General features: G+C 41.3%; 1 protein-coding gene across 1 annotated transcript in view; it reads right to left on the minus strand.

Annotated features, from left to right (window-relative positions):
* Nucleotides 1-492: 492 nt before the first annotated feature.
* Nucleotides 493-24,585, minus strand: part of KAT6B (K(lysine) acetyltransferase 6B) — a 195,387-nt gene continuing 171,294 nt past the window's right edge. Inside the window, exons 14-18 of the mRNA XM_012663343.1 lie at nucleotides 11,137-11,368; nucleotides 10,670-10,829; nucleotides 9,730-10,077; nucleotides 7,132-7,423; nucleotides 493-4,622 (exon numbers count right to left, since the gene is read on the minus strand). Of these exons, the coding sequence (XP_012518797.1) occupies nucleotides 2,089-4,622; nucleotides 7,132-7,423; nucleotides 9,730-10,077; nucleotides 10,670-10,829; nucleotides 11,137-11,368 (3,566 nt within the window). The 3' untranslated portion in view covers nucleotides 493-2,088. The remainder of the gene's footprint in view (nucleotides 4,623-7,131; nucleotides 7,424-9,729; nucleotides 10,078-10,669; nucleotides 10,830-11,136; nucleotides 11,369-24,585) is intronic.

Consider the following 24,585-nt stretch of genomic DNA (forward strand, 5'->3'; position numbering starts at 1 on the left):
AGGCACCTACCTATTTTGCGTTGAACTCATAGTGCAAAAGCAACTTTTTTTCTTCCAAGGGGTGTGAAAGTAGTGACTTGCTTAAACAGGAGAGTTGCGAGCACCCAAGTTTAGAGGCTGGAGAGCTTAACGGGCCAGTTTCACGTGGGCACCAAGTCAAGCACTCAGAATCAAATGTTTCCACACTCAGACAGAACTTTCTCCGAACGCCATAAAATAATGTTCGTGAATATTCACATTTTGGGGAAGGGTCTAAACTTTAGATTCTAAAAAAAAAAACCATACAATCATTCATAACAGAGCAAAACTTCCACACTTTCTAAAAGAAAATGATCTTTCAAACATACAATCCCAAATTGGGTGCTTTTTGTGCATTAATCTTTATAAAAATGAAGTTTGCTACCACATTGCTGGGCTCTAAGGGGTGTTTACACAGACTGTGCAAATGAGGCAACTGGATCTCTTTGCAAATGAAGATCAAAGTCAAAAAGAAAAAAACAATTTCACTTTATTTTAAAGACAATGATTGGCATACAGAAGGTATGCACTAGCATAAAATAAACTTTCATGAAAAGCATTAAAATCCATTATAAATTAATTTATTAAATAGGTATTTGGTATATGTGATGGTTTTATTAGATATTACTCTTATTTATTGCCAACCCCTCCCCCAAAGTCAAAACAAATCAGAAAATCTCATAACTCCAATTTACACTAAATAATTTATTTTCCCAAAATGTGTATGTGTTCTGAGATGTGACACATGATACAGTTCAATTGGTCATTCTCTATCAATCATAATATGACAGGACACAAGAGGCTAAAAATGGCTCATCATAATTTATTTTATGTTAAAATGTACAGCTTTTTTTTTGTTTTTTTTTGTTTTGTTTTGTTTTGTTTTTTTGAAGTGACTGACTAAAAAGAGAACAGATAAATACAAGAGTGTCGCTGGCTCCTATTTTATACAAGGATTACGCCTCTCCTGCTTGGCCCTTACTGTCACCCTGTACAGGTACAAAGGCTACAAAAAAGGAAGCAATATAAACAGACACAAATAACTTTTTTGCTTTTTTACATGCGATTTGTAAGCTTAGTTTGAGCTATTCACAAGCTACTTTTCTATTTTTCCTTAAAAAATAACTCCAATATTTTATAAAGATAGAAAAATCTACAGATGGAATGAAAATGTAAAGTTAGAGGCATTTCCATAAAATAGCAACTTTACACCAAATTCACTATTTTTTTTTAAATCCTGCCAAGTATTTGGACATATATGAAATGTTTCAAAACCTGACAGATAAACACTGAGATATGCTTCATTCAATAAACAGAAGTCTGCATTTATAAAACAGAAAGCTGCCTTTTTTCCCCAAAGAAATCTGTCACCAAAATGGAAAAGGGTCTCAACTTTACACCAAACATTTAGCAATAAAACCCTTTTGACTAACCAAATGGGAATAGCTTTTATAGCTCTTTACAGTTTTATAATTAACAAAAATATAGTATTTTTTTTAAACCCTCAAATTAGGGCACCCTAATCAAGGCAAAAAACTTAAGAAATGGCTTACTGTTAGCACAACACTTGTACAGTACTACAAAATGCACTGTCACTAACAAAGACATTAGCGGCATGCTGAAGTGTCACCTTAAACAAAATATACAATAACTGAAATGCTAAAGGCATTTACATGGAGTGGACAAGGAAGGAAAAAAAGCTCTAGGTTCAATATTATAACAGATAATTTGGGGGGGGGGCTTGATATCCACATTGTTTAATGGAAGCAGGCACAGTGAGTGGCTGCCTCCAAAGTGTAGTCCAAAGAGAGGCCTTCCTTTGCAGAGAATTTTATATAAAAGTAACAGAAACAAAGGTACCAAAAAAGAAAAAGGAAAAAAGAAAAACAACTTGTATAAGGCTTTCTGCTGCATACAGCTTTTTTTTTTTTTTTTTTTTAAATAAATGGTGCCAACAAATGTTTTTGCATTCACACCAATTGCTGGTTTTGAAATCGTACTCTTCAAAGGTATTTGTGCAGATCAATCCAATAGTGATGCCCGGTAGGTTTTGTGGACTGCCCACACTGTCTACCTTCTCATGTAGGACCCATTGAGAGACTGTTTGGACATGCCTGTGTTCATGTAGCCGTGATGTCCAGGGGCCGTGTACATCATGTTACCATGGGGCGGGGTCTGCATTGGCTGCTGGGCATATGGCTGGGTTCCCATCATGCCCATCTGCATCTGCATAGGGTATTGGGGCGTTTGATTCATGTAGCCATGATTGCTGTGGTAGCCACTGTTCATCATCGGCTGGGACATGCTGTACCCATTCATGGCATTGAGAGTGTTCATGTTCATGTTCACGGAGTTGACATTGTAGGCTGGGGCTGGCATCAGGTTCACACTCATGTTCATGCCTCTTTGCATTGTTAAAGTCCGTGCAGGACCCTGCATGGCTACAGTCTGGGAGCGCCCATAGATTTGTGACTGATGGGTGGCGGCGGCTGGTGACAGGGATGCCGACTTGGTTCTCATGGAGACGTGGCCCTTGCTGGCAATCTGGGTTTGCAGTCTTTGGCTGTGGGAGATGCCAATATTTGATGCAGCCATGTTCCGTTGCAAAAGAGGCGGTGGCAGATTCATCGGAGGAGGAGTCAGGTTGGGGGGTGGGGTCATTGTAGCTTGTGCTTGGGGTCCCCCAGGGACGGAGTGTGGAGACTGAGAAAGCTGAACAAGCCCTGTGTTACTTAACGGTGTGGACAAAGAGGCACTGTTTGCATAGGAAGTCACAGCAGCGGAATGGCTGTAAGGCAATGAATGATCAATAAGTGTATTAGTTAACTGCTGTAGTTTGGCAAGGCTGAAGGTGGCTGACGGCTGTGGGTAATGCCCAGCCCCAAAATCACTCTGACCCATTCGCTCGTATAAGCCAATGTTGGCATTGCCCGCCTCGGGGATCTCGGCCAGCTGCATCGGCGGGGTGAAGTTAGCAGCCATGCTGCACGGGGCCAGCTGCTGGCTGCTGCTCGGCGGCCGCTCCACCACACAGCCTTGAGGAGACTTGACGCTGCAGGTCGGGGGAGAACTGATGCTGGTTTGCTGCAGCATGCTGCAGCTCCCGCTGATGTTGGACATCTGCTGGGTGACAGCGCAGCTGCTCTGTGTCAGATTGCTGGAGGTGAGGTTGCTATAGGAGCAGCTGTTCTGTGAAGAGCCATTTCCACAAATGCTGCCACCCATAGTAGAATCATAGCTGCTTGGGTTTTCGTAGTTCTCAGTTGTGCTCTCGATACTGCCCAGGTCACTAAATCCGCTGTCTACGACTTGCTGCGAATGGTCGGAAACTGATGGAACATCCATCATTGGACTGGTTTCCATGTTCTGCAAAGATGGCACTGAGATGGCACTTTGATCTGGGCTGATTTGGGCATAGCTGTTTTCCAGGGCAGGGACACTTGGGCTGTTGACAGAACGTACTGACTGGCCAGGGTGGGAATGGACGGACGAAACCGGGCTACTGTGGTCTGACTGTTGGCAATCGTCCAGCGTGGCGGCAATCTGTGGACTTTGGTCTGCATGGGTGTAGTTCTGGAGGCTTCTACAGGCCTCTTGAGTCTCAGCACAATCCTGAAAGGTGTCGTCCTGCTCACTGTTCTCCTGGGTCAAAGACTGAACTGCCTGGACGGTCTCAGAGTCGATTTCCATGGTTGCTGTGTTTCCCTCTTTGAACTCAGAGTCCACTTCTTTGCTGTTCTTTTGGTCCTCCTTCTGTGCCTGTTCTTCCGGGGGCTCCTCATCAGATTCAGGAGCAGCTTCGGTGTCCCCAGCAAGCTCCTTAGGCTCACGGTTACAAGAAGCTGCAAGGTCTACACCACAGTCCATCAAGACCTCTGGGTTCGAACGACTAGGCTGAACACTAACGTCTAAAAAAGCCTCCTGGTTTTCCAGTACTTCTTTGAAGGCTTCTCTTGGGAGTTCTTCCTTTTCCGCCTCAGCAGACTCCATGTGACTGTCGTCTTCATCGTCTGCATCGTGATCCTCGTTGTGAGATGGCTCTTCGTCCTCTTCCTCCTCCTCCTCGTGATCATCCAAACGCACAGGGTCTTCTTTTTCCACGGAGATTTCTGGTTCCTCTTTTTCCTGATCTTTAGCACCATCTGGGTCTTTTTCTACATTTCCTTCTTCTTCTTCCTCCTCTTCCTCTTCCTCTTCTTCCTCCTCCTCTTCCTCCTCAGGTTTGATTAGATCGTCTTCTGGCTTTTCACCTGGTGATGTGTTTGGACTCACAGGTGCACACGCTTCTTCCCTCCTGTTCTCATCCTGGGGCAGCAGGGCTTCCACGGTTTCCTTGACCTCCTCCTCAATCCCGATGGGAGTGGGGCTGGTTTTGTCTTCTGAAGTCTCCTTCTGTTCTTCCACTGTTACCTGGTCATCAGGTTCCATGGGCGTTTCCGGCGGGGTGTACAAATTCAGTTTAAATCCAGTCTTCCTCTCTTTGTTTTGCCTCCACTTAGATAGACCACGCTTTGTTCCTTTTGGCCACACTTGTTTGCACTTTAGAGGTTCAGGATTGTCTTTACTGCCTTCTTTCAAGTTATTTGCATCATCATCCATATTGTCTTAGTGAAGAGACAGGGGAAGGAAGAAAAACAAAGTCTTAGAAAATATAACTATAACTTGAATTCACTCCTTTAAATTAATTAGCAAACACTGCTTTCAATTTAGCATTTTAAGAGCCGATGGTAAAGACATAATCAAGACTAATGTAGAGTAATATTGTGGTATAAACCAAGTAAATAACCTAGGCCTGGGAAAAGAACATATTGGGAACACATGGGTACGGGCAACTATAATAAACTTATTTGAGTTTCATAAACAAGACACTCTCGGATGCAAAACCTGGAGTTTCACGGTGCAAAAAAATCAATTTGAACATTTTTGAATTAGGAAATACAGAGGAAAAGGATTAATGCTAGCTTATATCCAAATCATCACTGTACTGGAAAAATTACTGGAAGCCTAACTCGCATATCCTACCCTGAGAAAGTAAACTTCTGTTTGTGGACATTTACTGGATTTAAATGATCTCAGATGACATTATTTACTTTGATTTGAATGTTCTCTCTGGCATAAAAATAAACTGTGTATCTCTGAAACAAATGAATAAAAAACTAAATACCCAAAACAAATGCGTCTGTAATCATCATTTTTAGGATCATTATTTTTGCATGACACAAACTGTAATGTAATTACTATCAAATTATTGAACATTTAAGATACAGGTATTCTTTTTATCACTAGTTCTTTCCACACTGAATTTTGGACCAGTATGCTGCTCAAATGTAAGGTTTGAATATTAAAGACAATTAGAAACAAACCATAATCATGAAGTTCATTTCAGTTCAGCTTGCTTTATTTTTCCTGTACCTATATGCACATATGAATATAAATATGTATACATTTACATAAATATAAGCAAATAAATGTGTACATAAATATACGTATAAAACACTCAAGTATTCTTAAGACCTTTAGAAGATTAAAGACCACATTAATCTCCTAGAATCAGTGGTCAATTTAAAAGAAAAGCTTTATAAAGAACAATAGCCTTATTAGAAATACTATTTGGGAAAATAAAAATAAGATCTAACAGTCAACATGGAACAGATATCCTTTTTGCCAGAATGCAGCGATCTTTAATTCAATCAGCACACAGCAGGGTAAGCTGTAGCTCCTTTAGGTAATAAAAGGATTATAGGTAAACTTACCTGCAAGCACTACATTCAGACTGACTAGCTGAAATGCATATATGATGTAGAACAGTTCCTGCAGAAGTGCCAAGTACTATGCCTGAGTTAACAGTCATTTTAGGACATATCTATTCACAATGGCAGGTAACAGCCATGTCAACGCCCCAAATACCACATTCTTATTCCACATGCTACTGGACCCACCAGCTTTCATAGGAACACCTCCCTAAATCAGAAGATGAGTTTTCTGATAATTATTTTTAAGAAAGAAGACCCTGAAAGAAATCAGGTACAATATACCATCTAGAATTTTTAAAGGTAAATAATAAGGTAAATGATACAAAGTGTAGAATGAAGGTGGTGATAACTCACTTATAGGCTCCTGAGAAGACAGCCAGAAAGTGGAAATTAGGCTCCATTTCCACCAAAAACAAAAAAACCTCTCACTGCACTGCAGTTCACTGTATGTTCATTTGTTGAAAAAAACCAAAGAATAAGCAAGGCTTGGTTTCTCTATACCCAGGGTAAGATGTCACTCCCTCAGCAAAACCCTGTATGCAGCAAGAATGTTCTTGCTAATTAAGGAAGTTAAGAAGATGCTCACTTATGTTCCGAAAACTGTGGTTTTCAAAAGCTAAGTGATACCTGTGGTGGCCAGGGAAATGAGATGGCCTGTTCCCCAGACTGGAATTAAGTTCTGAACAGTCTTTTCAGCTATAGAGACTGTCCCATAAATGCTCATGATACAGCTGGGGACACAAGTTCCCAACCTGACAGGCGAGGGATGGTTGCCTCTAAATTTGGTGTTTTTTTAGAGGACGAGGTAGGGATGTCCTTGCCAACTTAAAAGGAAGGACGGTTTCCTGACTTCAACATTATTCTATATCACCAAAGCTAACACTGACGGTGTGGGTAAGTTTAGATGATTCTCGATAGCAGTAAATACTAAGATACTACTGATTATAAGGTGGATCATTAATTTACTAATATTTGTTTTCCAGGAGAAAAGAAATCATCACATTCAATGCTCACATTGATAATAATATATATCATGATTTCAGGAATACAAAATGTGGAAAAAAATACATACCAGAATCAAGGAAATGCAATGTGCCTCTTACTGACAGACTTCAAAGTTTTGGGGATAAGCTAATTTCTGGAAAGTAAGATGGACCCATCTAGAGGAATGTTCTGGCCTTAGAAGTTGTTTAACATAAAATACAATTCCAGGAAGAAGGGACAGACACTTTTATGGATGAGAAAGGACAGACGAGCACTTACTTCCGGTGCCTCGGTACCACCTCACAGGAGCCTGCTCTTTGGCAGCAGGTCACACAGACATTCACGAGGGTAAGGTTTTTATAATTGCTCTACTTACTTCTACAAGGGTCAGCATTCTTAAAGCAATGATTGTCTCTTCCTTCCTCTTCCTCTGTTTGTCTTTTCTTCCCAGGTTGATGTTGGAATGCTTTTCTCAGGACTGGCTTCCTGCCATCTTCCTCCACTTCAATCTCACAGGTAGGCTCCAGCTGTGGCATTGGCCTCTCTTCATCTGAGTTGTCAAAGGGCTCATTCAGTACTTCTGTCGTCTCAGAAATGGTCTCTGTTGTTACACTGCTGTTGATCCTTCTGCGTTTACGACCCCTTTTCTTCTTTAGTACAAAAGGCCTCTGAAATTAATTCCAAACATAATACATAAGAGCTCATGAGAAATTAAATGGTTGAGCTGACATGCAGCAAACATGTACTGGAACGCGTGTCTGAGAATCTTACACGTAAAGACTTCTGTAATGCCTTTGTACTTAACCTTCCATTTGATGTTTAACATCCCTCTCGGGCTCCAACTACACAGGCAAGTGTTTTCCAAATAAAACAGTTGTTTACTCAAGCAGATGCTTTGAGAGGGAACATCCTAGCAGCTTGACTGGAGATTTTAAAAGCTAAGCTTTGCTTTTCTAGCATGTATTTTCCAAGTGGTACTTGCTGGCTTCAATACCCTGCACATCACAGACATTATGGTCACCACAGATTACACTGTTTCTACAAATGGTGCAGGATTAACTAGCCATCAGGTCACCCATTTAATACTTCGTAATGTTCAAAGAGTGCCCACTACATGCAGAGCACTATGGGAATATGATACAAGACTAGCCTACTTGTTCCCATTTCACAGGACTTCAGGAACCATGAAAAGGAAAGGAAAGGGTACTTGAAGAAAGCATCATTCTACTGTTAAAATGTCAACAGAGTCATGTGTTGGTGGCTGCTCAGATGTGAGCAACTGATAAGTTTGCAAAATATTTTAACATAGAAGGCAGCTAAGAAAGTTAAAAGACATGCAAGATGTCTTATTTATAGAGAAAATATTTTTTCTTTTTTTAAATTAAATTACATTTTTTTTTGAGACAGGGTCTAGCTCTGTCACCCAGGCTAGATAGAGTGTGGTATTGCAATCATACCTCACTGTAAGTCTCAAACTCCTAGGCTAAGAAATATTTTTTTCTATCGCACTAAAGGTTGGCAACAAATGACTCTCCACATTGCAATTAGAAAATATTTTCCCAAGCAAAAAAGTATTTAATGATATAAAATTCAAATAGAGGAATAACATGTAGATTTGCTGCTGAAACGTAATCTGTCAATAATTGATGCCACGCCCCCCCAAATTGTTGAAAATACACTGCAAAGAAGGTTCCATATGCTTGGTCAAATGCCAACCTCCAGGTAAACTGTATCCAAGATTTACTATGTCTTTTTAACACTCTGAATGTTTAATGCTCTGAATGTTCACTGAAGAACACATATAAGCCTGTTAATCGTGTTCTGTAATTTAACATTTATAGTTATTAATCCCTCGAGCCTGCCTGCCCTCCTCAATCCACTAGAATTTTCCTAAATATGAGTGTAGCCAACATAAAGAACTGATTTTCTTTAGGTCAAGTCCATTTACGTGGCAGTATCCCACATCGTGCCTCAGATGATTCTGGTTTTTGATGTTTTTAGAACAAGTTTCTTTCATTATATACATAATACATGAATATATTCTCCTTGTAGGGAATTCAAACATTATTCATAAGCCTGCAGTCCACTTTATGGGATGCTCCTTCCTGGCACCTCCCCACAGATAACCTCCACTGGGAGACTGCCAGGCTCGGAAGAAAGAGCACTGAGCTGGGAGTTAGAACAGCAAGTTCCCTGACGGACGCTGTCCTGGATGGCCTTGGGGCACAGCCTTAGTGCACACTGTGTTATCTCTATTGGTCTTGGCTGTACTAACAGTATTTAGCCCTCTCTATCCTCTCTCCAGACGGATGCTGAGGACAAAGAGATCGTATCTGGGTGAGCAATTACCTCAGGACAAAATCAATTCTCTTTCTGTGCCACTGGAGATGATAAGGTAGATCTAGAGAAACCCCCACGCTATTAAGACACGAGAAATTTCAAATAATGGGTAGTTGGCCACCAATGCAAACCATCACTGCCAAAATCAAGGGTCTAAGACACGTTGTAGCCATTCTATGCCAAGAACGAGACAAAGAAACGGCATCAGGAGCAGTGGGCTTGGCGTCTTGAGTGCTCACGTGGTTCTGGTTCAGTCTCTAATGAGTCAGGTTACCTTGGACAAATCTCCTGGCCTCTCTAGGTCTTGAAGGGTGGTTTAAGTGCTCTCTGGGGCCCCTTTCTGTTCCTATAACCTGACTTACTCTACTCCTGCAGGCCAGCAGGTGGCAGTGACTACTAGACTAGGAAGCTGGCCTGTCCTGGTTTCCTGTCATAGCACTAAAAAACCTCAAAAAGTAAACACAATCATGACGGTAAGATAAACGATTATGATATACGATCAGTGGGACTGGGTACACATAAACTACATCCAAAGAACAGAGAGTGAAACGGATACTAATAGATAGAACGTTTGCAGTGACAAATAGGATTTGATTGAAAGTGACTCAGACTGAAAATCTAAACAGACACATACCTTTCTCTTTATGGCAACTGACTGTGGTTTAGTCAATCGTGGGGGAGAGCTCTGAATATTTTCTTCTTCCTCTTCTTCCTCCTCCTCATCCTCTTCTTCCTCCTCCTCCTCCTCCTCCTCCTCTTCTTCATCTTCTTCCTCCTCTTCCTCCTCCTCTTCTTCGCTGCTCTCTTTTGACAGCTCTATCAGCTGCCCTCGCTCCCCTGCCACTGGCCGGCTCTCCGGGGAATGCAAATATTTATTTTTCGATTGTACTTTTGCAGGTGATTGCCTACTGGTAGCTCTAGATGACAGGATCTCTTGCTCCTCCTTTTCCCAGCAGCTGGCTTGTTCCATCAGCCGCTCAGCCTGCGGGGGAGGGTAAAAATGGTGGCTGGTCAGAGGGCAGCTACGCAGCCAGAGCCTCCAGAGATCAATGGCAAGGGGCCCAAGTCAGTTCTGATCAGGACAGTCAGCCAGCCACGCAAATTCCAGCTGCATCATCTCCGGACCCTTTCGCATCAGTTAGGATAACGAATCAAAGAAGATTGGGTTTCATGGGATATTTAGCAGTATTAATGATGCAGCGAATTGATTTGAGTCCTTTATCACTACATTACATGCTCACTGGCATGGAGCACTTTAAGCAAGTTCATAAACACAAAGAATCGATTGACACTGCAGCCTTGGAGCTCAACATCAAATCTGATCTGATTACATGCTCTCAGTAGTGAAAAATGCTGCTTTGTGATCAATGATAAATGTTGCATTTTTCATACTCAATTCAATAAAATTATCATGTCTTCCCATGCAACCTCAGTTAGAATAAATTAGTGCCATATCATTTCACAAGCTATCTCTACATAACCAAGCTTTTGACAATGATGTTAATGACTTTCTTAGCTTAAGAATACTACAAGGTTGAAGTTACACAACTTAGAATGATAAAGACAATCATTACCTCTTTCTCAGCTTCCCGCTCTTCTTCAGAAACTGCAGCATTAGAAATTAAAATTGGGGTCCACCTCAGACTCTCTGGATCAAGTTCATTGGCTCGGGAACAGGTCTTCAGCTTCTCCATGTGGCCCAATATCAACTTTTCCCTTCTAATGATGACAAATCTGTCATGTGATGAGGCAGAACAAAGTGCAATTAAAAGCTGAAATTTCATTTCACCTTCACATACTGACACGTGCTAGCACTAATCTTACCTGTGTTAGGAAAAATCAGAAAACATATCAAGGAGAGGGCACAGCAAATTGAAATACAACCCGCAAAAAGGTGTCATTTCATGTTTTCTTTTAAGGAGAAAAGTTTTAATACTGTTAGCGAACCTCTTATCTTTAACTAGAATGAATGGCACTTGACCTCCAGGGACCCTGTCTGGTGTGGGATGCTTGAAAGGTAGCCCAGGGCCCCAGTGCTCACCTGCCATCTCTCTTGTCAATCATGTGGAGGTGCTGCAGCGTGGTGGCAATGTCGTGTGGGCACATGCCCGTAGCTCTGCTAATCGCCTTGATGCTGATGTGCCGCTCATGGTGGTGGTAGAGATATTCCAAGACGACACTCTTCCAATAGGCCAGGTAGGAGAGACGACCCAGATCAGAGAGTGGCTTTTCAGGAGATCCTGCTTGGCCTTCTCTTCTAGAAAGCAAATAGCCTAAGGCAGAAAAAAAGTAAAAGTCCACCTCACTGTGGCGTCCCCAGAGCTTGGACCAGGAGCCACTAGAAATAACATGAGTAGCAACAGGGCAAAAACATCACACCAGAGAAGCACATTCATTTTATGACCGCAGCCTCTTCCCAGTTGCAGCGATTGGATCTCCATGAAGTTTACGCTCCTGAATCTTTTACAGTGGCACTATAGGACAATTCACACAGCTAGCGGCAGCGTTCCTAACAAACACCGTGGCGTATTTAACAAAGACTAAAAGCTAAGGTTGAAGACATGACTTGTGGTAAGTCTCAACATCCAAGTCTCCCACCAGCTTCAGATTCTTTCAAAAACTAAATGTCGGCACTTACTCAGAAATTCCGTCAAGGGACCACCCCAAACATTAATGGGCAAGTTGTTTTCCACAGGAAGGACCTAATGACCCTTTGACAGCTGGGTCTTAATAAAAGAGAAGGGTCTCTGTTGACTCAGAGTCTATATTGCTTGTTACATTTAACTAGCGGGTTGATCTGAAGCTTTGTTTTAGGACTAATAAAAGAATGTCTTTCAAGTCAACTGCTGCAACTCACATCAGTTCCACTAGCGCTATTTTCACCTCTTTCATGGAAATTAATTTATAATCCAACCCCAGAATGTTGCTCCTACAAATTAAAACAGAACAAAACAAAACTCCTTAGAACAACCTATTTCATGTATGCTCAGAAAAGTCCTCAAGCATGTTAAGCTTTGAACACATTCTACAGCATTACTGTGAAGGTTCCTTGGCAAAGGAACTTTAAAATGAAAAAAAAAAAAACAAAAAACCTTTAAATCCACTTGAAGATAATGAATGAAAGCTGGCGGCTGTCTCGGTAATTAAGAGCCACTTATAGGGTAGAGAAGAAATGCTATAAACTAATGATGTCTACCTTGCTCTAATTATCTATTTCAACAGCCTCACCTTCATGAACTTCCTAAATTTAAACAAACATCAACCACATACAGTAGGTGGCAGCAATTACAAAATCATGCTGCTCTGTAAACCACCCAAATCTTCAGCATTTTTCTTCTTTATCTACATTTCCAAAATGGCTGCATTCTCAAGAATTTTCTCAATTTTAGTTTTTTTGTTAAAGAAGAAATCAATGCCTCTGATGCATTTTCCTCCCTTTCAAAATCACTGCAAATACAGTGATGTAGAAATATAGAGCAAGAAATCCAACCTGAACCCTAGAAGGGTATAATCACAGCATTTTGCATTTTGATGGCTTTAATCTGAATGCCATTATAAAGAATAGGCATAAATTTAACTTTGGGTTTTGCTGAAGTCTTTTGACTTATTTGTCTCTTTAATTCATGTTTAAGTGCAAAGTATTTGACTGAATGCAAACAAGCACCACGACATTTTACAGTCAAACCACTGTCGACACGTAATTCGGCTGCAGACTGAGGCTTTCAATAGCAGTGTGTCAGGAATGCTAACATCGATGGCCACTGTGCCAAAGCCAGCCCATATTGTGTCCTGTCAACATAGAGAAGAGCTCTGTTGCTAGAGTACGAAGCGAGCCCAGACCTCAGAATACAGATAATTGGCACATCCGTCACCTGCCTCCTAAGTGCTTGGCACATGCTGAGAAATGTACTCAGTCAGCTGGGGGTCCCAGCTCTGTATTTCTGGGGGGAGAGAACCATAGAACCATCGATATGGAACTATCCCCTTTTGTCCGTAAGATCCCACAATTAAAAGTCCCCTGCAGTGACTGCTAAAGTCCCCAGGCCCTCACTGGTACTTACTTGAACACCACAGTTGGGGACAGATCCCTACCCTCAGTCTAGTAGAAAGATTTACGTGCAAGCAAAGTGTTCGGAAGGTGGAAAGTGCCTTCGCTACCTCACGTCCCCCACTACGGTGGGCTACCTTACCCGGGAAGCATGTGTGTTTCTTCGTGCTATCTTCCCTTCCCACAATCCCTAGTATGGAAAGAGGAAGCAGCCAAAACCCCGAAAAACCATACTTCACACAGCTGTTCGCATTTTCACGCCCTGAAGTAGTACAGATACACCTTATCAGCAGCCTTAACAGGTTAGGCCACTCAAACTAGCAGGGAACTTGTGGTCTGTGGCGAGCATTTAGGCATAAACCTTTTGGCACCTGCTACTCCTACCACGTTAAGTGGCTGTCTCCTGGGACGCTCCCTTGGACGCACACTGCAATCTGTGACTGATACTGCCACGGAAGAGTCCTGGGGCCTGAGAAGGACAGGAGAGGTGGCAAGCAGGGTGATGAGCCCTGACAAGCTTGGGTCCACTAAGCCCCCTGTTCTGTCCCAGCAAATGCCCTTGTACTGTGCTAGGAAAGGCTGGGAGGAAGCAGAGATGTTGCAACACCTGCCAGGAGGTGATGTTTTCCTGGGTGCTGGGGGGGAACAAATGCAAACCCAGGCTCCCATCAGAACACAGCAGCTGGGCTTTCAGGAGTGGCAAGCACCAACACTGCAGGCCACACAAGGCCACTGCCTGCAGGGAGGTTTTCCTTCTCCTCTCCAGAAAGTTGCCTTCATGTAGACAGATGATCCATCAGGATAAAGAAAGAACTTACAACTTGTGGAAGGAACTGACACTTACACCAAGAGCCATGTGTAAGTCTACAAAGTCTGCTCCTGAAGGAGAAAGTTTAGGATCTAAATAGAATCCATCACAACAATCAAAATGAACAAGGATGTCTGATTCCTTATGAGTTAAGTGAAATCACTTGTAATATGTTAAACCACACAGCTTAGGAGAAAAGTGTTCATCATGTCTACTCCACTTGTGCACTAGGTTGACGGAAGACAGAGTTCCAATTTTACCTGCAGTAGGTACTTCCCCTCAAAGAAGCTACAGCTGGTGGCACTTCACTACTCTGACCTTCACAGCATGGGATGTTTTGTTTCTGCCTACTTTTTCCAGGCTCTTCAAAGCATAATTATGATATAGCCCATTAAAAGAATAATTTTGGTAAGAACATTTTACTTAGCAAGTAATTATAGAGATGTGGTGGTTTAAGTTACAGCTCTTAAATTTAACTTACCAAAAAGATTCCAAATAATTGATCTAAGATGCAGGGAAATAAAAAGCACTTATCTTGGAAGCCGGTGTATTATCCTGAAGCATCTGAAACAAGTACAATACACCCCTGGTGAATAGATTCCCATGATGCTCTAACACTTCTCCTTAACTCAGGATACTTTCAATCAGAAAAATCTCAACTATCCCTGGGGAAACCTGACTGTTTCAGATGGAAAACAAAGTGATGTTTGGAGGACAAATCCCAGTAGCTGCAGGATAATTAGTCGCTGGTGAAATTATTCCCTTGAACTTGTCTGTGGGCCAGGTGCTGGAGCACAGCACTTACGGTGAGTGGGAGCCTTGTAATTGAAAACTGAGTGGCCCATAAACCCCTTACCCACATCCACTACCCTGATCCTAGCAAGAGCGGGCTTCCTCTTTTGCTTCACTGGGAACTACTTATCCTGGGGACGGTGAGCTTGGAGTTGCAGTGTGTGGGCCACAGACTTAATTCAAAAGATTACCAAGGTGTTTGCTTAAAGGGACAGGAAGAATAACGTGATGTCTACAAAAAGTAAGCATTTCTAAGCTGTACTGCATGGAGCTCAAATGTACCTCATCTCTGTTAAAGCTGACCTACTTGTAGTAAGAGAATTCCCTGGAGTTCAAAGCGGTTAACTCCCTCCCAGGGGGGAGGAAAAAAAGTGGTAGAGATTTGCCTTCATGTAGACAGATCCATTAGGATAAGGAACTATCCAGACAAGGTCAAGATTTGTTTTTGCAGACCCAAATTCCCAAATTAAATTCAACTCCCAGCATAATAACTGCAAGGTTAACCCTCATTTAATATGAAAATTGCTTCCTTTTAAACTAGTGGTATTCAAGAGAATAGATGGACTGGAAGTGGAATAATGTTCTTGGGCAACAGCGGATGTGGATAAGGACATCCCCCGAAAAGGGCAGCCACCCTCACCCTTGCACACCTCCATCCTCTACCACCTGGAACCAAACCATACGAACCTCCTCAATACAAAAGTGTAAACTTTGGCAAGCTACACACTCCCAATTCCCATCTGTCTGGATTATGTGAGTTCGGGGTCACCGGCTGCTTTTAGGGGATGATAATCTTTGAGGATTACACACTTTTCATCAGACACCTGTTTAGCTCAGCAAATCCTGCTGAAAGGTCTGTATCAGTCGACAGCACTGGTTTTGCAAGCCTGGGAACAGACACTAGGCCAGGGATTTATGGCAGCTTTTGAGCAGAGGAAATCTGATGACTCTAACCATGTTATCTTGTGCTTGGAGACGGCAAATTCACTGGTCTGCGCTCATCTGTTCCTGGTTTCTGGGGGGAAGCAGCACTGTGACCAAGTGGATGAATGGCATGTTATCAGTTTAAATAGTGATAAATGAACATGACAAGCTATTGGGGTCTTCTCATTTAAATTTTGTGGTGCTTTTGCAATTAGCGCAGAAGAGCCTTAGCTCTCACATCATTTTAAGAGAACAACAGTGTTCCAAATGACCTGTGACCAGCCTGAAATCTTACTGTTTTCCATTTACTAAAAGATACAGGTATCTCCCTGGCAAAAGTGGAAATTTTTAACTTTTCAGATATTTTTATGTTTTAAGAGATTCAGTTAGAAACAGTGGAAGTTTAAGGCATCTCTCCCATAGGTTCCATGGGCCTGACATGATTATATAATAATTTGGATAAATATTGCCTGGCAAGATCCCAAGGTGTGGTCTCCAGACCTGCAGCATCAACATCACCTGGAACTTGCTAGAACTATAAATTCTCAGACCCTATCTCAGACCTACTGAATCAGAATCTTTGGGGACAGGACCCAGCAGTTGTGCTTTTAACAAGCCCTCCAGGTGACTCTGATGTACACAGGTTTGAGGACCACTGCTATAAACCTTGCTCTGGAGCTGCTGGCTTTGACGAGGATGTGAAAACCTCTTTGTGAAGAAGGGAGAGCCACTTTAGAGACAGGACTGAAGAATCTCAAATAGGTGAGACCTCACCCAGCTTCTTGGTGGTGGGGAACTGGAGAATGGAATCTCCAAAGACTCACCACACTGAAATGTAGCTAGAGGTCGTTGACTTGCCAAATTGCTTTGTTCCGTATGTTCTATGTTCTATGCCTGTGCTTCTCGACTTTCATTGTGCAAACAAACCACCTCTTGCTAACAATATGAATTCTGATTTAGTACGACGAGTGGGGCCTGAGAGTCTTCATTCTGTAACAACAACTTCCTATGCCACACTTGGACCACACTTGAATAGCAATGGTTTACACATTAAATTGCTGCTTCTCAAACATTTTGGTCTCAGGACCTGAAGAGCTTTTGCTTATAAGGGCTTATTTATTGATTCGACTGAGCAATTTGTCAAATATTTATCAATTCATTTAAAAAACAATAAGCCCATTATATATTAACATAATTTTTTTGTGAAAAAAACCCCTACAGTTTCTAAAATATAAACAAGATAGTGAAAAGAGTGGCATGGTTTTTACATGTTTGCAAATCTCTTCAACTTCTGGCTTAAGAGAAGACAGCTAGATTTTCATATCTGCTTTGGTATTCAATGTGTTGTGATATTATAGGACACGAAATTTCTGGAAAACTCCACCATACACTCATGAGAGAATGAAAGGAAAAAGAAAAAATAGTACCTTACTATTACTTTGAAAATAGTTATGACTTTGTGGACTCACTGGACCATACTTTGAGACCATGTGCATTAAATAAAAGATGAGAAGAATATTTAAAAGTTGGGCAAAGAGGCCACAGGTATTCTAAAACAATGTCATATATTGAATACAGGATGACAGATCAAAAGAGGCGCTAGAGATTGGTTAATACTCTGGAGCCAGACTGCCTGGAATGGAATCTGGGGTCCACCATGTAACCAGCTGTGTGACCTTATTTAACCTCTCTGTGCCTCAGATCCCTCATCCATGAAATGTAAATAATAATCATACCTATCTCTTATAGCTGTTGTAAGAATGAATACAAAGCACATAGAACAGTGCTTGGCATATTACAGTAACCCAATATAAGTGTTAGCTATTATTATTATTATTTAACATAATGAATAAAATCTCAAAGTGATCATTCAGGTGACTAAATATCCTTAATGTAGGGAAAAGAAATACAATTTGGGCAGAAGGAAGGAGACAGACTGCTCTACAGAGTCGGACTGAGAAGAGCTAACTTCCTTTTCCTGCTTTGCCTGAGGCACCTGAAAACCATTCTATTGACTCAGACAGAAGTTCTCCCCCCATCCTAGCCTCCCTTCCTCCCCCACCACAGCTAACCACCCAAATATAAATTTAATTAAAGAAAAGTTATGAAAAAAACTGGCGACTGAAAATTCCCAGCAAGCACAGTTCTGTGCCCGCAAATTCCCTTTGGTCCCTAAGCCAACTTCAAAGACTACCCTTAGGAAACAGCAAGCCCACCAAACCACGAAAACAATGACTGCTTAGGGCTGCGGCAGATGAAAGAAAGACCCAAATGTTCTAGAAGACTCAACTGTGTCGCTGGGAAAATGGCCTGAGCCAGTGAGTGGAGACAGCAGGTCTTCAGGGAAGGAAGGCTGGCCACCCTGGGTCACAATACCAGTCTGATTTTCTAAGCCTCTCTCTTAGATCTCTCTTCTCAAAGACCCCACAAGCTCCTAGCAGACCACTCCCCTGCTGAGCTCTTCCTCAATTATACGGAGGGGGCCACTGGTCTTTCTTACTGAATTTCCCCCCAGCCCCCAAGCCCGGTCCAGAGAGGAATGGTCCTCCTTCAACCCCTTGCAGTGGAAGGTGTATGGTAGGGGCATGACTCCCCTGGTGCTGCGTGGCATGCGTGTGCACGAGCTTATAGACCACGCTGGGATTTACCAGATGGTTTCCATGGTTCTGTGGGTAGGTGTGGGCTCCCTTGAAGGGGGTGGTCGTTCTGTGTGTCAGTCACCCAAGGAAAAGGTAGATGCTTAGATAGGAAATGAATTCACAAGTAGGGCATCAGGCTGCAGGAAAGGCGACTCCCGCCGTCCCCACCACGATGCCCTTTGTTGAGGAATGTGAATATCCATGAACGTGCTCCTGAGTTGGGGTTGGCCAGGGTGGCACCTGCTGCATGGAGGCAGGCTGAGGGCCAGAGGCAAAGCCCTGTGAGACAGCCACAGTTCACAGATGAGTCAGTGACATCTTTGTAAGTGATAACGGAATTTGGTGAGAATGTCTCTCTTCACTGCTCCCTTTCCTATGCTCTAGTTCTCAACCCTGGCCGTGCATTAGAATCTCTTGGGGGCTTTAAAAAACTACAGATGTCTGTGTCCCACCCAACCTCAGCTCTTGCCTATCTCAGGCCAGTCTGGTTTCAGATATATTATGGGTTACATTAAGCAAAGGGCCTTGGGGACCATACTTGGGCCAGAACATGAAAGGGGGCGCAGCACCAATCCCATTTCTCCATTTGTGCCACCCCAAAGGACTGTGGTGGTAGCAGTGGTGCCTGAGACATCCGAGCAGAAGGTGAATATTGGAGGGATGGACACACTACGAGGTGAGGCTAGGGAGAAGGATGGCCACTTGGAAAGAGACCTCTGTGATATAATGCACAGAGGCTTCATTTAGTTGAACACTCAACTGAGGAGTATTTCTTAGTGTAGGGTCTGTCACCACGAGGAAGGTCCTGGTCTAGTGTATTCGAATAATAAAATTTTTCTAAGAAGATGACCAAATATGAAATAGATTCAGTCCATCAGTTTCCTTTTTAGGAAAACCAGGCACCAGTGAGACACACACAAAATGATCAGATCATGGAATGAGAGATGTTCTGCTCTGACAACATCCCTTATGCCCAAACTAAAATCGTTTGGGAAGGCAAGACTTGTAAAAAATATGTTTACTTAAATACATTGGGTAGTAACCCAACTGCTCCTGAAGTCCATCACCTATTACAAATCTACGTAAAGCTCTGCTTCATCACGCAGAGGCATTTTCTTTAGGCGATGGTCAAGTACCAGCGCCATGGCCTTGACACGACAGAAATCAGAAAGAGACGCGGAGTAAGGCCTTCCTCTTTGATCTTTTCAAATTTTTCACAGTTCAAATCACTTTTAAATTCTGGGATATTTTAGGAAAAACAAATTTATTTAAAAAATTTTTAAGATGAAGTAAGTTGGCATTTTAAAATTATTTCCTCTTATAAAGAAGCAAAAGTCCACATTAAAGATTCAATCTGAAAAACTATTTCAGAAAATAATTTAATTATTCAGTTCACACCTGCAAAAAAGCATCTTAAATATCTGCCCCTTGGGCTTGCTCCCCGAGTTGAAACCTGGATAAAATGTTCACACCTAGGTTACGAAATCCAGGTAATAAGAATTTACCATCGAAAAGTCGTAAGATTTCAAACTCTCTATTAAACACACACATTTCAAATAAAGCATCTGCTCCAAGCAAATGACTGCGTGTACTTCCAATGCTTTACCTGTAAGACCATTCTCCTGTTGCTAAAACATTGCAATTGAATATTTCCTTAAACAAACTACTAAAAGCAAAACCTGAGGTTTTTTCCACTCACTTTTATAGGTCTGAGGTTCTACTGGGGCAGCTGAGCTAGTTCATTCTCGTATCTAGTCATCTGGTCTAATCTACCCCACAGAATGATGGCAGCGAGGCCGGAGGGGCACATTTACATCATCACGGACACCACCGATTTCAGAACCAGGCTTGGGAGATAGGCCGGTTGGAAGAGTGACCTGCCTTTCCATTTGCTCTCCCACAAGCCTCCTAAAATACTGTGTGTGTGTGTGTGTGTGTGTGTGTGTGTACGTACCAGCTGTAATTTTCAAAAATAGGACAAAGTATGTTGTAATTCCAATTCTGGATGATGAGCTTTCACACAGCAAACACAAATATACAGCAAGACTGAAGAAAGGAAAAAGTGGGAATACAAATCTCTTTAAAATTTTTCTTTGTTTTCAAACAAAGTACATTTCAAAAGGGACTCTGTCAGTCTTTGAGATAAGTTTCTAAAATCAAAGCACAGCCCATCACCTAATCTGACTGATCAACTGCTATTGGAAATGTAAGATAAAGAAACTCTCTCTAGTTGTCCTCGGGTTATCTAGACAAACAATCCCACTCCACTGGGCTGTTTTTCTTTTTTCTTGATTTTTATTTATCTCCCAAATGCTTTCAAACTGGATTTGAGTTAAAAAGCCTCCAGCAATAAATGGTTGTGTCCCCCCAGGGTTACCGCCAAGCCCACTCTGAAGGTGTGCATGCAGCACATGCGTGCCGGGTGTCGGAGCTGGGCTGGGAGGGGGCGGCCAAGCAAGCGAATGGCTGGTTTGCCAGTGGATTCGGTGTCATGTAACCTTTAATCTTACAGGAATCTTAAAGTCCAAACTGGCTATGGTAGATGTTAGTTATCAGAAAAACAAAACCATATGCAATATCATCACTAGCAGTATTAAAGACACCAATTACTACCCCTTCAATTAGTAGGTGACCCATTTCTATAAGCCCCTGGAATGAACTGCTACCCACTGTTAAGCTTGACTCTAATACTAGCAGTAGCTACAGTTGAGACTTCAGTAACAACATGTTAATATTAGCAGAGCTTTACCACTATATTACTAATGTTATCCCTGTGATCCCTTATATTGTATAGTCATTATTAATCAAAGAATCTCCATTCATTTTTCAAAAGGATTGGAAGGGTTCAGCAGTGTGTTCAACAGTTGAATGCCTACTATGTGCTAGGGCAGCGAGGCATTTTTCTAGTGAAGTTGTATAGAAACACTTCATTTTCCAAATTTAATGAGAAAAAAAGCTCTGGGAGTTTAATTTGTTAACTGGTATGCAACTGCTGCACGCAAGAACCACAAACTACGTAAACAACAGGAACTCAAACAGACATGTTAACAGCTAAAGTTCATTTTTAAAAAATCAATTCAATATGCTACATTGCAAAGAATCAATCACACTGCAATCATCATTTACAAATCAAAGTACAACACAGATACTCATGGGGGTATATACAACTAGGTGGAAGTGTGTGATTATGGACAAGTAGATTGAAACTGTAAATTATTTAACTGTCTCTTGTAATTACCCTGCTTGAGAACTGAAACAAACTTCCTGTATAATTTTGCAGGAGAATGGAGATCGAGATACAAAATCGCATTTTAGTTGGTTTTAACCCTTCGACAGCTATTTAATTATGTGTGATGAGGTCAAAGAAAGTTTATGCTTAATTTATGAAAAGTTGGCAGGGAGGTATTTCAAAGTAAATCCTCTGAAAAGCTCCAGATTATTAATGAAATCTGGTGATTTCTCTAACTCTTCAAGAAAGATTTATCTAAATTATTTGGTAAAATAAACAATGTTTCAAACACATTCACGGGCATCATTCACTTCATTTCCTCCAAAAACATCCATTATGGTCTGCAAGTTTTTAACTGGATGCAACTGAAAAGCTGCTGGGGTGAAAGGCTGTCGGAGTCCTCAGGCGCACCTTCTGCTTTGGTGGCGAAAAATCTACGAAAGTCCTCAAGTTCACGGAGAAAAAGCTCTGACACTGGGCAAACCACAGGGCAGGACTTCTAATCTACGAACAGAGAATCATCTCCTTAAGAAGGAAGGCTGTTTTTGAGATAAATAATCAGTAGAGCCTCATTTCGGGACTTTTAAGACATTCTAGCCTTTTTCTTCCCTTTCTCAAAATCTAACTTTTAACATCTTTTCTCTCTCTTCTCTGAGTCCTGTGTCTAGTGACTAAAGATCTGTCCCAAATTTTAGAACTGCTCAGCATTTCAGTAGGAGGGAAGGGCAATTTCCGACACATACTTAGAGTGGTGCTTTTCCCTCAAAAAAAAAAAAAAAAAAAGCAAATCAGAAAAATAGAAAATGAACAAAAACTTTCTCATTCTATAGTGTCTCTTCTTTGTCTCTTTGGCCTCACGGTTATTTATTTTCTCTTCACTCCACCCTTATTCTGTACTGCCATTTCTTGTTTGAATCCTCCATTTCATCACTGTTCATACAACCCTTCAATTATGTTTCTCTAAGTTTAAGGGTAGAAGCAAAATTTATAAGAACGCTGTTCGCTAATGGACTAGACTCAACACTGAGAGGATATGATTCCAGTACATTTCAGTACATTTCCTCCACCTAAAAATGGCTCTGCTAAGGCTGACATGGAGTTGATGCTCATATACCGAATACTTGTGTACTCACATTTTGGTCTTAAAGCAGTAAAGGTGAAAAACTGTACCTTTCCTTAAAACATCACTAATATGATGCCACCAATAAATCAAAAAAAGTTGTTCAGTTTTAAGAGTTACAAAAACCCAAGCTCTAAGACACCATAGGGTATGACCTCTCATTTTAAGATGATCACTTTCTTTAAGAAACAACAACAAAAAAGGAAATAAAACACAGACACAGAAAACTGCACAAAACGAATACATACCTTAATGGATTATTGTAAGGCAACTGCCCTTGTAACTATCACCCAGGATCAAGAAATCGAAGTTTGCCAGCTATCCCAGAAAACTTTCCATATGTCCCAGGCAGTCCCCCCTTCTTTCTTCCTTATAAGTAAACACTAGTCTGACTTTGACAATAATCCCTTGCATTTCTTTATACTTTTATCACCAAAACATCCCAGGCGCTGGTACAGCCTTGTTCATTAAAGAAAACCAGAAATGTCTTTTAAGATTCTTTTAATCCCTGGGTTTTCCCTCCACCCCTTTCTTGTCCTTACAATTTATCTGTGGATGAACTGGGGCCATTTGACATAAAGAGTTTCTGCAGTCTGGGTTTTGCTGATTGCATGCTTGCACTTCAACTCAGTATGTTTCTCTTTACTCTGTATTTCCTGTGGCACTACAGGGCTGGGACGAATCCTCTGTGGGTCTGACCCTCAACTACCCTGCGGGCCAAGCTCTCAATCACTCATCCTATGTCCTCATCACCTAGGCCATCCCAGGTACAGTCTATGTAAAGCATGTTTGCTGAAGGAGGGCACAAAGGGATAAATAAGTGAAAAAAACAATGACTGTATGGCAGCTAATTCTAGAGGCTTAATCAGACTTGGGTACGATCCTTTGACAAGACTACAAATGTCCTTGATAAGGAGGTAGATAATTTCTGGTTGTCCTTCTTTTTGCAATGTTTGCAGTTATTGATGTTCAATGTCCAGATCCACTATTTCAATAGGACAGGGACTGAAAATGGTTATATTTTAATTCTATCATTCTAATTTCATTTGTTAATTGGAATGTATTTATAAAAAGATGTTTCCCCTCATTTACTACCTGGTTACCCAGTGGCACAGTTTATATAAGAAAGGCAGGATAAATGCTTTATTAACCAATTTACAAGATAATGAACTGGTTTCTATCATCCTCCAGATCAGTTTGTTTTTAAATATCATTATGAACTTATAAATTTAAACATTTAATATGTTTCAATCAATTGCAATTGTTATCTTTATTATTATATTTATTGCTCAGTGGGAGCTTCTTCAAGTTGACTCCTGAGTCCTTTCGACATCACCCTAATAATTTTTGCTTCCTTGCTGTCTAGTATGACAAGAAGGAACACTCATTTTTTACAAAAAGAACTCCTCTTCGTTTAAAATAATGACTGGATTTGCCCCCAAAGGACATATGCAAATTTATTACATAGCGTGAGGTCCACCTGTATTACATTTTCTCATGATTTCAACACTTTTTTCATTCCTTCTGCTGTGTCACTGTATTGCGTATTATTTTCAATGTGGACAAATGGTTACACGCATAACTGCTTTTAATCCACTCAACCATTTTCATGCACTTTAAAAACATTAATTTAAAACAATTTGGTTGGAAAAAAGAGTTCCTCTATGATGTTAACCCAAAGCAGGACTCAATATAAATAATTGCAAAACAGAGGTTTTTTATATTGGTAAACATGAAAACGTAGCATGAATATTAGAGTAAAAACATGTTAACCAAACCATAAATCTATGGGGGAGAAATAAAAATCAGATTCCTAACTAGTATTTTCCTAATAAAATTCGAAACAAGTTAAGGAAAACCTTTGTTTTACCCAAAATGATATTAACAACAAAAAAAAAACCACCACAACACTAAAAAGCCAACCAACCAG

This window comes from Propithecus coquereli, unplaced genomic scaffold, assembly GCF_000956105.1.
Source record: "Propithecus coquereli isolate 6110/MARCELLA unplaced genomic scaffold, Pcoq_1.0 Scaffold80, whole genome shotgun sequence".
Classification (NCBI taxonomy): Eukaryota; Metazoa; Chordata; class Mammalia; order Primates; family Indriidae; genus Propithecus; species Propithecus coquereli.